General features: G+C 43.6%; 1 protein-coding gene across 1 annotated transcript in view; it reads left to right on the top strand.

Moving 5' to 3' along the window:
- Positions 1-14,335, top strand: part of LOC122535604 (protein apterous-like) — a 57,422-nt gene that overhangs the window by 11,090 nt on the left and 31,997 nt on the right. Inside the window, exons 2-3 of the mRNA XM_043667287.1 lie at positions 5,096-5,384; positions 5,822-6,200. Of these exons, the coding sequence (XP_043523222.1) occupies positions 5,096-5,384; positions 5,822-6,200 (668 nt within the window). The remainder of the gene's footprint in view (positions 1-5,095; positions 5,385-5,821; positions 6,201-14,335) is intronic.

Genomic DNA, 14,335 nt, shown 5'->3' with positions numbered 1-14,335 from the left:
AATCGTGCGGCGATCGAGCGGCATTTCTGGCGGCATTCTACTGGCTTTTCGTGTCGGCATCCCGACGGATTCCGCGCTCGTTATTTACTTCACGTTTCGTGAAAATGAAAAAGGCGGAGTCTTGTGCAAGTTAGAGCCACGGTGAAAGTCTGTCTTGCAGTCCGAGCAGCCGGCCTCCTGTGGCAGGTCCACTCTCCAGATGGATAAGGATCTCGCGGGGCCGAGTGAAGATCGATCGACCGGTCGTGCCGTTTCGTGGGAAATTTATAGGATGCCCGTATATCGATCTCTTGGCTGTCGCGCACGCTCTTACGAAATCGAGAAAATTCTGGAAATGGAACTCGTCCAGCCGCCTGAATCGATCTGGGATTTATTGGGTAAAATTTCGTGGAAATTTTTCTCGCTTCTCGCGGCGAACGTGTCGATTTTATATTTAGAGCGACTGTCGAATTTCTCAAACGATAAATATCAAGTATAAATCTGTCATACATACGCCTACAGAGTCTGATGACAATGAAACATTAATCTTTTTCTACGGTTTTCTAGAACGAAACGAGGCTGATATTTAGGACGATCAGTGGATCTTCTGCGAGCAGAGTCTAGATTCGGGATTAGTAGAATGGCAAGGGAGTGAATCTGTGATACATCAGAGTCTGCGAGTCTGTTAATTCTCACTTAACTTTCATGAATGACTGCGACTAGTGTAATAATATACTATATATCCATTCTTTTGTTCCCATTCTCTGCAATCACCGTGTTCAAGAGTTCGCACAATCGTTAACATAATCTTACGATTGTACATTATCGACCTGAAAGGAACGAGAACATCGTCCTTCCTGTTCACCTACTCTTCGCATTATTCTCAATAACTAGTTTTCTCTTATTGTCGAAATTGACGAAACACCTGTGTATTTACTCGTAACTGTAGCTATTTTCAGTGCTATTAACGTCTTGCTCTGGAATAACGTGCGACGAACGTCGAGAATTTTTTGGTCCCAAATTGCAACATTCTCTCAGTTTTAAGTATATTAGTAAACGTAACCCAGGCAAAATAAATGATAAGTTGATTACTTCTTAATAATCTCTATCCAGTGATATACCGACGAGTCCAAAAGAAAAAGAGAGCGACGAATTATTGTGTGCGGTTCGGTCACTCGTTATGGTCCGCGAACCAGTTGCCAGCCAGCGCAGGGGGTTAAAAACTTTACGTTTGAAATTCAGGTTAGGTCACGATCCGGCCAAGATGTATTCCAACCGGCGTACCAAAAAAACGATGCGGCGATGATTGCTCGTGAGAAACGCGCGTTCAGATGGAAAAACCGCGAGATTTCCAGCCGCTTTCTCGAGGAAATATCTCTATTTGCATTCGGCGTTGGCGCTCGTTTCGCCGCGATGCCCGATACGACGGGGATGGTTGGGAAATCTCATTGAGGCACGCCGAAAGAAAAGCGGCGACCTATGCCAACGCTACCAAAGAACATCGTTGCTCGCGGCTCGGAGGAGTGCGACCTGGCACAATGGAGTGTTAAGAAACGCGCCTGGGCCGCTGAAAAAGCCGTCTGCATTGTTCGTGCAGAGGTTAATAATGACATTAAACGGGGAACGGTGTATGAAAACCCGGTTGACTTCTTGCATGATGCACCGCGGCGTGTTATCGGCGAACGTAACACAAACGCTGTTGTTGTGCCAATAAAGGCTAAAGGATAATCTTGATGATCCGTTGTTAGGGAGGTAACGTTGAAAGAAAGCCGCCGTGCGATTGACTGATACGTGGATCCGCGGGATGTCTTTATGGAGGGCAAAGCAGAATCAGCCAAGCCTCGCTAGCACGAAATAATTAAAATGCAGCTCTGGAGGAAAGTAATCTTCGATTTGAATGAAGGGATACTTTTGATGATCGCGACGTACGCGTGGATACGCTGTTTCTATTGCCATTTGTATTTACAAATATCAATTCATCGTTTGTATCAGTTCGTTTGAAATATTAATCGGTTCTTCTAGATTGAACACGAATCATTTATGACATGTTGTTTGTCTTTTTATTCGTTCAGCCTACGTGCATCGATTGAAAGAAATTGACGATAATAGCCACAATTATTTTTGTCGTTTTCGAGTGAAACTGTCGTCTTAAATATTAATCAAATCGGCTAACATAATTAATAAAAAAACGGCAAAGTATCATCTATGATGTTCACAGTCAGCGCTGGAAGTAAGCGGGTTCCAGCTGTTTTTGCTGGGAAATCGCTCATTCGCCAGGAGAATCGAGCGCAGCACCGCGGGGTGTCATTGTTGCCAGCAGCGGCAAGAAAGTCGCCCAATCAAAGTTCCAGTTTAATCAATGATCCCCGAAGGAAACGAGCCACGATTCGCGATAGGTTGCACGCCAGAAACGCACGTCGAAACGCGCGCGTTCCTCGCATTCTTTCCGCGACCCGGTTTATTACATAAGAACAACGGCCGCCGTGTAATCGTTACGTCGCGCAGTGAAAATCCCTGGTAACAAACGAACGTGGTAATTTCTATTAGTTTTCCCTCGTCGTGAAACGCGCCGTGCTCCGACGCATGCGCGTTTCATCCAATCGATTTCTTTCGCGTTGCTGCTGGGACCGTTATCGTTCGATGAATCAGTTGATGAAAAAAAAAAAAAGAGAAAAAGAAAAAGAGAAAGGAATAAAGGAGAAGTCGCGACTTGGAGAATCGGAATTCGTGTCGCAGCTGAGATATTTTTTTTTTTTTGCTCTCGTACTAACAATTCGCAGGTTGTTAAATCATTTAATGAAAAGGAAGAACATACTTGTACATGGAAATGTCTCGTTTTTCGTCGAGAAACTCGTTTCGTTTAATCCCGCGCAAGATGACCATTACGCGGATCGAAGTTCCAAAGGAAATTTCATTAAGAAGAGATTTAACGCAACGTTGCTCTTAATGGCCAGGATTTCCTAGATTACGCAATGATCATCAACGGAAAAAAAAAAAAAAAACTTTCTAGACGCCGTACCGTGCTTTTCACCTCGGGAACCTCAGCATCGACCGTTGCGGTTCGAGCTTAAATTCGTCACCGTTGGAGAACACCGATCTTTACGATGTTCTACTCGGCTCGGGATCGCAAACGCGCCGCTTTAACGGAGATGCAGTAAATACCGGTATCTGGTGTCGTAAAGTGCGGCATTGGTTTTCCACCAAAGAGAGAGAGAGAGAGAGAGAGAGAGAGAGAGAGAGAGAGAGAGAGAGAGATTAAGGTAGAGTAGGGCTTCTGTGTGACCTGAGAGTAAGAAGGAAATGGGGAAGAAAGGGTTCCCGGGTAAAGAAGAAGCGAGGAAGAAGAAGAAGAAGTGGACTTCGTCGAAAGGCATTAGAGAAAGCGAGGGAGAAAAAGAGAGAGAGAGAGAGAAGAGTAGAGGAAAAAAGAGAGGCGGAAAGAGAGAGGAACAAGAAGGAGAGGACCAAAGCAGCTCGCCACGTAATTTATGTCTGGAGCGCACCGCGGTACGCTGTAACCGCGTTGACAGTTGAAACACGGCGGCGACTCGGATTGGTCGGCTTCGGGCGCCTTATAGGGTCGCGCGCATGCGCACACCGCCTTACGACATCCATCAGAGGCGACCGGCTACTGCCGTCAGAGCATGCCACTCTTTATCTTTCTCCTTTTCTCTATCCCCCTTGCCCTTTGCCGATGTCAACCGAGCCGTAATCCGCTGTCACTTTGGATACTGTCCCCGTCGTCGTCTCGCTCTTCGTTCGCCTGTTAGGTTGTTGTCCTATTTCGCCTATTCCGGTTGTCGGGCCGAGCACCGCGAGACCCAGGAGTACCTATCCAGACGTGGTTGCTACGTCTTCCGATCATGTCCTTTACGGTCCCTCTTCGAGTCGACTTCGATGGAAAGTGTCTTCTCCATCTTCGGCTCTGTGCGTCAGGCCGGTTACTTTTACCGGGCGAGCTTCTTTCCTTCCCTTCGTCGCCTCGGGAATTATATAGGTTTTTGATCGGTGACTGGTCTACGCCGTGTCTACGTTGACGCGGCGTTTTTCAACGTCTCTCGTCTCGTGGATATCGGAATCGGCTCGGTTTCGATCCTTCGAACAAAACGAGCCCTCTTTTGATTACTTTCACCAGAAGCTTTCCCTCTCTCTTTCTGTTTTTTTTTTTTTTTTTTTTTTTTTTTTTTTTTTTTTTTTCTTTTCTGTAGTCAGTGATTTCTCGCGGCAGACTTTTCGCACGTAGTGACACAGTCTTGTGTCACAATCTTTCTCGAGACAGTCTACGACGAAGGTGTGAGAATTTCGTTCGAGCAAATCGACCGTGCTTCTTTTCAACGCGGATTGCGGCCAGATCGGAAGGATTAGGTTCTTTCCACTCGGTTTTTTCGACAGGATCACTGAACCGTGAACGGTGAAATACCGTCGATGTTCGTTCGGGTGTCGTGTGAGACTACGTTGCAAAACAGACACGCGTGCAAAACAGTCGTTTAACGCCGCGACGTAACAGTTCAATAAACGTATCAGACTTCATTCGCTTGAAGAATTCTGCATTCTCATCGTCATTGAAACTTTTGACCATCTCTGTAGCGTAATAAAACTGATTAAATTAAACTATGTTAATTCATTGGCTACAATCTTTTTAATTGCTATTTAAATTAGCGTTAGCCATTCGCTGTTTCTACACTGTGTCAGTCGCGAATTACAAAGAAATTATTTGTTACTTGTAACTATGTAATTCTCCAGTAATTAGCTGAAGTTAACTCTATTATAAATTTGCCTTTCTTAAATTAAAATCATATCGTAAGTATGAATATTACGAAACAAAAGGACTGAAAAACAAACCTTTATTTAATGACACTCCATTCTCTTTGAATCGTATAAAATTGCAGCGAAATATCTTCAAATACTCACATCGAAATGCAAAATAGAATATAGTTGAAAGAGTTGAAAATTTTCGTTTTCTTTGGCTGTACCCTATAATTCAACTGTCTCAGCTGTCAAGTTATATTAAAATTAATTACGATTATCGATCGTAAATGTTATATAAATGTCGTACGTTTTGAAAATAATTGGTATTGGAAAGTTTCTAAGGCGTGCGATGGGATGTTTGTTTCAGCCGGCCAGCTCGCAGGAGCGTGGCAGCGGCTTGGCTGTGGGACGTCAAGGGGGGCCCGGCAGCGCGGGGGGGCCCGGAGCAGTGGACCAGGCAAGGGACCTAAGTCCCTGCCTCCCTGCGTCTATGGGCGACGCTGCACGACCTACCACCTTACCGTGCAGTCCTCCTGCCGCCCACCATCACGGGCCCCATCATACACCCTTGCACCAAACACACTGTGGAACTAACAACAACTGCTACGACGGACCAACAACCCCCTACGACTCTAGGGACTACGATTCTCCTGCAGGTTCGGTTATCTTGCATCATAATTTGCATGAAATCAACATTACGTGTTTGCATTATCTTTGGAAATATTTAATTCTTTATTGTAGATCACGCTCGATGCGATACTATTCTACTATAACGCGATGAAACGATTCCACATTTTTATCGACAGACGAAGTGTTATGGCAATTAATTAATTTGATGCCTTCAGGTTTACCTATTTGTAGTAACCAGATTTCTAGCAATTATACTGTAACCATATCGTAAAGTATTCAAGATTTACGATAACTTTGAACAATATTTGACAGTTAAAATTTTACATCACGTTAATTGCGAAATTGAATTCTCGACAATTTAAAATCTTTCAAATCGACAGTCTTAAAATTTTAAGTTAAAATCTTGTTATATATAATCTACAATCGTAACGGACTCGCAGCTTACAAATCCATTGTCCACTAGGTGGCCAAGAATATCGGAATAATCACGGTGGTTTTGAAAACCCGAGCGACGTAACCATCCCTCACCATCATCATCACCACCATCATCACTCGCATCTGCACCCGCAGACCCACTCGCAGGAGCAACAGACCACGGACCATTTGCACGCCATCCCGAAGCTGGAGCCACCACCCACCCCGCCGGCGCAGTCCGAGGACGTTCCGGGGGTGGTTTGCGCTGGATGCGGCCTCCGGATATCCGACAGGTTTTACCTGCAGGCGGTGGACAGGCGGTGGCATGCGGCCTGCCTTCAGTGCTCCCACTGTCGCCAGGGACTCGACGGCGAAGTCACCTGCTTCAGCAGGGACGGAAACATTTACTGCAAGAAAGACTACTACCGGTGAGTCGATGCAGACATTTGTTACGGTGATTAACCCTCGACTGGTGAAACATTACGTAAGCGGCCGAGGTCGATTCCGGAGAGTTTTCTTGTTGAGAGATTGCGTACTGGCATCGTTGGATATTTATGCAAGTTTACATTTTTGTGAATAGGCGTAAGATTTCTAGTCTAGGCAGATACTTAGTCTCATATATGTAGTATTAGATAAAGAACAGTGTAGATACTTTGGGTAAGTACCATTTAAATCTGGTAGTTTCGAATTTTTAATAGCTTCGCTTCATGGTTTGCAATTATATCATCCTCATGCGGCCGGCTGAGCAATTAAACGAAACCGCAGAGTGTCTTTGCTGTCTTTATCCCAGAGAAATCCGCTGGTTTGTTCTGTGGTTGACTTCGTATCGTTGCGCTAAAGCAATTATTTTTAGATTATTGGATTTTCCGAATTCAAAATAAATAATTTTTCAAAGTTTTACGACTTGTTATAATTCAATTAAATACTTTATAATTCTTTTATGTAAACTTCGATATTATTTGAAATTAGAAATTCTTCGAGCTGTACTTTTTTTCCTTTTTCGCGAACTGCCGTATGCCTCTGTTTTTTAAACTTTCCTCCGTGTCATTAAAGTTGGTTGTACGTCGCAAGGAAAACGCTGGGTCGCTCGTCACGGCGGCAAGTCAACCGCGAAGCGGCAATTTCTGTAATTCCAGGGGCCATTCGAGGAGACGATCCGCGATTTCAAAGAGCGCGCTCGTGATTTGCGCAACGAAGGCCTCGGAATCTCCTCACTCGCGACGATAAGGGCTCGTTTTATTCGACGTACACGCGATTGACAGTGAATTACGCCAACATCGCATCGAATCATGCATAGAGCAACAAAAAAATTATCGTGACAGAGAGAACGACTCGCGGAGAACAATAAGATACTGCATGTTTATGTAAGTCGACTCGCTATTTCGAGGATGCGGATTTTCTTCAGGAAGAACATTGTATCTCAATTTTGTAGGAAACATTATCAGACATAGATAAAAATTTTTTGTTTAACAAGGTTCAAGTAACTCATCTTTCGGAAGAAATTTCCAATATATAATTTCTCATTTCTCATAATTATAATATAATTATATATTATGCTCAAGTTATTATATACAATCACTATATATTATGCCTAGTATGTATTAACCACGATAAGTTTTGAAGTTTCATAGTTACAAAACATTATGCACCGACTGTGTAGAGTATTATTATTATTATTATTTAACGATTTTACGTTACATTTGGTCATTATCATTTAGGTTATGTAAAGCAAAGTAACTACAAAGAAGATCGATTCCATAGAAAGCGATTTAGAAGTACAGAGACTGTTAGAAGATGAAAGGATAAAATTTATTACTTTGAAAGTTAAAAATGGTAGTTTCCATTGACGACGTTTGCTATTCACAGAAAATTGATCGATTAAGTAATACACTTCGCGTATAAGATAAGGATAATAAAGTCCATAAGTGCATTCGCGTCTTACCTAACTTGCCTAATATTCCGAAACAACGTTCGAACCAGGAAAAAGCTCGTCTATGCGATCATCCTCTTTCTCAGACGAGCGCAAAACCTTTCCCCAGATTTCTATGCTAGCGATTCCTCAATTAATTGACTTTCCCTGAAGTTACAGACGACAAACGCGATTTCTTAATAAATTACATAATCAAGGCGAATTTCACGTTTATTCTTATAAGAAACAACGAAATTTTCACGGCAAGTGAACAGAGAGATGAATCACGTTGATCATTTTTAGAAACTAAAATATTTTATCTTGACTTGAATATTTTGAAAGTTAATATCTTAATATTCCATGTTACGATTACCATTTTTCCTGGAATTTACAATGTTTAGAAATTTCTAGGAATAATAAAATGAGAGAGAAAATACAACGGAAATACAACGGTAATACAATTAACTCTTATAACTGTGTAAAAAATTGTTACTCCCGTTTCTCTCCAGTAATTGATTTTCCACAGAGAGCTTCATAGATACAGCGGTGTATAATCTGTTTGACAAACAATTCGTGGAATAGTTGGTCCATTTCTACGTACAATTAGATCGGTGGTGCGTCACGGGTGAACTTGGCACAGCTTCGAAAGAATTCTCTCATGTTTCACCTCATGGGTATGTGATTTCCATTCCAAGAAACAATTGCGCCCCCGACGCTCGAGTACGCGGAATTCACCTGTCTTGCCATATCTCGCGCCGGTTTCAGACGTTGAACCTCGTCTAGCAGGGAATCAGGGGTCGCTCGCTCTTCTCGATCATTTTAGAATGAAAATCGATCGCCAGCCCGCCTCGAACGCTTTCGAAACGAAACTTCCGCGTCGCGTTTGCGATCGTGGGCACATGCGACGAGTGAAAAAAAGAAAAAAAGGTTTCGCTTCGAGCAGGAACTCCATAGATTTTTCGTCGTAAAGGTTGCGATTCGGAGTAATGTTGCGTGGTGTAATTTCCGAGGAGCAGCGTTATGTAGATTGTATCGCTTTCATCCGATTTCGTGCAGCTGCGATTTCCAATTTCGCGCAATTTCAACTCAGTCTTGTGTAATTTTACCTAGGCTCGTTCGTTTATTTTAATTTATTTCTCCAATTTTATTGATGAAAAATATTTAAAACGGGGATGCTAAATAATTCGATCTCTGTCTTCAATGTCCATAGTAATTGATCTTTCCTGACATCGAAATTACTGTATTAATTTCAGTAGAAGTTGCCTTTAGGTGGATAGAATCGAACCTGTTTCAAAAAATAACTAAATATTGTTCAAATCAGCTACACACAACAAAATGTACACTAAAATTACCCAACTTCGAAGTGTAATATAACCCAACATAATTAACTCACGCCCAACATAATTATAACAACCGCCGAAATAACAAATAATTCTCCGAAAATTCCAAAATTCAGTTTAAATTATCCTCGTGGCGACCACACCGCGTTCGAATCGCGTATCGACGAATCCATAAATCTTCCCTCGCGCCGTACGTCAGAAATGAAAATATCAAAGTATCCTCCACTCGTATCACGATCGGTTCGTTCCTCGTGCCTCGATCGTCTCCGTTCGATCGGCCAGCGAAATAATTTAAAGGTTCATGCGAGAATATCGTTGCGGGGACCGTGGTCGAGAGAGACAGGGAACATCGTGTTGGGCCGTGGAGGAGGCCTCACACGGCGCGGATATTAGCGTACTCCCTCGCTCCGGCTCGATTCCTCGCACACACGGCTGTTGGCCGTACGTACGGACTGGCCAGTCCGTCGACTAATGGTCACGACTCGACCATTTACCTCCGGCGAAGCGTCGATTCTTGATAAGTAAATCACCGTCGATCTACATTTCACGAGCGACGGACGATATACACGTGCACCGGGCTTGGACGTCATCGCGAACGGTGCACCAGCGTCGTCATCCCCCGGATGTCCCATCGATGCACTTGTTTTTCTCTATTTCTTCTCCCTTTTTTCCTTTTCGTTCCACACTCGGCTCTCCTCGACTCGACGTTCAACCTTCGACCTTCGTATTTTATTCCCCTGCTCGAATTTCGATCTCTTTTCCACCCCTGACGTTTCGTCCCCCGATCAAGTGGCCGACAGAGAATTTTCTAAGTTTCAAGTTCGAGCACGCGTATCTTTAACATCAGAACTGTTAAACAAAAACTGTTTCGACTCTGCAGATCTGCAACGACGTACTTTCAGAGATTTCGATTTTTCAGAGTTTTCGGTAAAAGAGATTTTCTATTTCTAAAGAGATACATTATAAACTTTTTCCTATTAATTTCTCTGACACGAATGTCTAGCGATCGGTGGTTCTAGAAGATTTTGTTAGCGGTTCGATTCTATTCTAGACGATTCTACAATGATTTATTAATCGATAACGTTCGTAGTGAACGGACAATTGTCAGAGAGTAATTTAGCAGAAGAGAGTAATTTATCCGTTAGACGTCGCACTAGCTCCAATATTCTAAAACGTTCGAATGTCCGTGGACGTGGCAATTTTACAGTTATACGTGGTTCAACGCACAGATATCTCGGAGAGAGAGAGAGAGAGATAGAGTGTAGATAACAGTGATTCATTATCACACAAATCATTAAACGGGCGACAGAAGCTGAAACCGCGTTCGATTTCGAAGCCGCGTTGCAATTTCGGTAGCCAGACACCCAACCGAGGCTCCTTTTGCTCGTTTTTCGTTCCCCCGGCTCTTCTGCGTGCTTTCTTCTGCTCGCTCGTGGACGCGGTGGTATGCCTCGAAAATCACGCCAGCTGATCTCCGAGGCCACGGTCGAGATCTCCCGGGATAAGCGACTGGTTTTATCGCGCGAAGCAGGACGCGCGAGCGAAGACACTCTGTGACAGCGTGGCGAGATTAGAATTCGCGGGGTGAGAACGTCGCTCGGACTTTCCTCGACACGCGTTTCGGTGATCCGTGCGTCGAGAGAGATGTTGCAGATTAGAATTAATAGATTGTCGCGTTGATTAATCACTTAACCTTTAGCTTCGACTCGAAATTGAATCGAAACTTAAGACTGCCCCAAGATTGAGAAATTACCTACAATAATCGTATATCATTTAATGTTTTCTATCAATTTGTAAAAATACTTTTCATTCAGCGCTGATATTTTTAGATTCTTAACGAAGAAGCAAATGAAAAAATACTTTTCACTCAGTGCTGATATTTTTAGATTCTTAACGAAGAAGCAAATGAACGAAACAAACGTTCTTCAAACGAAATTGACATTTCAACTAATAATCTTCTGTTTTTAGTGAATGACATATTAAATGAAGCTTGGAATATCAATGAAGTTTTAAAACGATATTGATGAAGTTTTAAAGTAGTTAAGACAAAATACATTGGTAAGCGGAATAAATTCGTAACAAGTTGGGTGTGCGATACCCAACTGTCTGACTCCGACGGCTCGTACTACTTTGTTCACTTTAAGCAAATGCCTGCTCTCTCACAGATCAATTGACTGAGAATTAATGTAATTAGGTTGTGAATATTTATACAAAGTCACCATTGTACAAACGTGAACTAAAATAATGAAATCTGGATAAAAGTCAAATATTATTAACTTGGATAGTCGACGACGTACCATTGTAGTTCACGTTTTTTAACGAGACGTTAATTTCGTTCATTTCGAATTATCCAACCTTTTTTTTTCTTTTATACCCGAATGAATGAAACTTCATATCACTCAATGATATATTCGTCAAAGCACAAAACGGCGGGGCGTTTGATTCCTGGGATTTCCGGCAAAGAAAGAAAGAAAGAAAAAAAGAAAAGATTCGTGCATTTCCTATTGTCGCCCAGGTGGAGGAACTTTATTCGCGTCCGGATAGTGTGTCGGCGTTACGCGATATCTACTAGGAAAAGGAATAAATTTGTCGCTGCTGCGATGCGCGCCGCGATTCCTCGTGATTTACTCGCGCGGCACTCGTAAATTAAGCCTTGAAATTTGAGAACGTAGATTTCCCGTTGATGCGATTGTGTAAGACGAGCCCTCCCCCGGCTTTTTGCACGCGCGCGGATCACGTGGATTCGTCGTTTCGTGCCCGAGATGCAAATGCCGCGGTCGCCGATTACGCGAGCGCTCGCGGTTCTCTCTCTCTCTCTCTCTTTCTCTCTTGGCGCGGGAGGATCGACGAACCCTCTGATAACGATAAGTTCGTGGAACCGTTTTCTCTGTTTCACGTGATCTGTTACATTTGGCAGCTTCCCTTAAAATATTTGGAGCAATACATAATATTCTCCTCCTCACTATCGACTTTGAGTGTCAATATTTTTTTCAACAGTGTATTAACGATATATTAACAGTTCAATCTTCATTTATTATTCTCATCGATACGAATTTTTGGGGCTACGTGAAAAGATATCCACCGTTCGAGAATTGTAAAAATTGTAAAAATTTTGAAGATTGTGGCTTTAACCACTTGCCCTAGTAATTGGTTCGCGGACCATAACGTGTGACCAAACCGTGTACAATAATCCGTCTTCTTTTTGAATTCATCGGCATGTCACTGGACAGAAATTACTACGAAGTAACAAATTGGTTATTTTCTTTGCCCGGGTTATATTTCAATATACTTAAAACTGAGAAAATATTGCAAATATATTCGTGATCCCAGCGCAAGAGGTTAAAAGCCGAAAATCTCAGTCTCCGTTCGTTTGGGGTTAGAAAACGAGTTCGTCCAAGACGAACGACAACGGAAACGAGAAGAGTGTGGAAGCGGAAGGCGTGGCGGAGTCCTTGCATGCGACAACGTTGGACAACGTTGCCTCGCGGTGTGTCTTCGCGAGCCGGTACACGCGCGTACACGGTTGCTATGTCATACAAGAGTGACAGCCAAGATGGAATAGCGCAGACATCCCGTCACGACACACGGGCTCCGGGCCCGAAACTCCTTATCTCGGTGGCTCGCATGTGCGATCTGTGTGTGCCGTTGTCGTCGTCGCATAGCCGGCGAGTCGTTGGCTGCTGGTTGCCGCCGTTGCCCCGGCTGTTATTAGGCGACGCGCGTTCGCGTGTCCGACCAGTGAACCCGACTTTACGCGCGTGACACCCTTTCGTAATTCCCGCGCCGCCGCTCCGCATCGGAAGGAATTATTTCCAGCAGCCGGGCCCCGAACTCGTTTCGTCTAGCTCGCACGACCCAACGATCGACCGATTCAACTAGTCGTTCGCGAGCTTTCTAGGATCGGGTCACGTGGACGGAATTTTGGAGTGGATTGGTGCGAGTTCTTCGATGCGAGATGCTGAATTGAAGACGATGGTGAGATTGGGGAAGTTTGACAGAATGTTGGGCACTGTTTGAGTAGTTAGATGCTAAGGTTAGATTTGGTTATCTTAGATTTGGTATAGTACAATTGGTTGACTTCCTTGAGAGTTTTCAACGTGTTGCATCAATTCTATTATTCATTTTAATATTTAAATGTTGCTTTATCCTCCAACGAGAAGTTTATTTAGTTATCTTTGGCTCTCTTGAGAGTTTTAATGTAATACATACGTGTTGCATCATTTTTATTATTTATTTTGTTATTTAACTATTGCTGCGTGTTGCAGAAGTTTCGTGAAGTGTCGAGTAGCGTTTGGATATGTAGTTGTTTGAATTGACAACTAACAGAATTTTTAACATTCGCTAACGTGATAGAGACAGAAGATTTTTATTCGAAATAAATCACAGAGAAAAGACGGGCTAACACGAATTTTAAATAGCAACAGATAAGTATACAGAGCTCTCAGCAATCTTCCCTTACCGCAAGAAACTCGAGCAACAAAAGTCACAGGAGGAACGTCCCTTATCCAGTGGCTAACCAGATCTTGATATTTTGACATCGAACAGGATGTAATTAGCGGGAAAAGGGAAAGGAACCGAAGTAGTAACCGGCGATTTAGCGATCGGACGCTACAGGTGCTCTCGTTTCAGTTGTCCTGCTTATCTATTTCGTTTTCGGAGGAGAATGTCAAGCAACCACGAACGTTTTTAACGATCCACTTTCCAGGCGAAATACGAACGTACAGGCGTTTCGCCGGCAGACGGTGGTACGTCGAAAGTTGGCTGGTCACCTCGCGTGTTAGCTCGGCCCGGCCCGGTGGTTTCGTCGTAAAAATTGCTTGCGCGTAAAGAGATCGTTGCTCGCCGTGCTCTAAGAGCTTCCTGGATTGTTCGCGCTTCTTCTTCTCTCCGCGTCTCTCTCTCTCTCTCTCTCTCTCTCTCTCTCTCTCTCTCTCTCTGTGTTCCCAAGACTAAAATTACGTTGCGGTCTTCGTCCCTCCATCTTTGTTGCGCGCCTTGTTCGAGGTTAGTATCGTCCGTTAATATGAACGGCGTCGGTAATCGAAGCGTGTCCAGCGCCCCGATCGCTGATAAATCGCGCTCTAATGCGACTAATGAACTACCCGCAACGAGACTCAGCCGCGCGCGCGCGTTCGCGAATGTTTTTCGAAGCGAGCATGCCCGATGATGGTTCGTTCGCGCGAGCGCGCGCGCCGGTATTCACACACGGCCAAGTTCAACGCCGGCTGATAATTAATTCGGGGCCCCGTCTCGCTTCGGGGACCGTTCGGAATTCTTTTTTTCTTCTTCTTCTCTTTTTTTCTTTTTTTTTTTT

Source organism: Frieseomelitta varia, unplaced genomic scaffold (assembly GCF_011392965.1).
Source record: "Frieseomelitta varia isolate USP_RPSP 00005682 unplaced genomic scaffold, Fvar_1.2 scaffold_742, whole genome shotgun sequence".
NCBI classification, from domain to species: Eukaryota; Metazoa; Arthropoda; class Insecta; order Hymenoptera; family Apidae; genus Frieseomelitta; species Frieseomelitta varia.
This window is presented reverse-complemented; position numbering and strand designations above follow the sequence as displayed.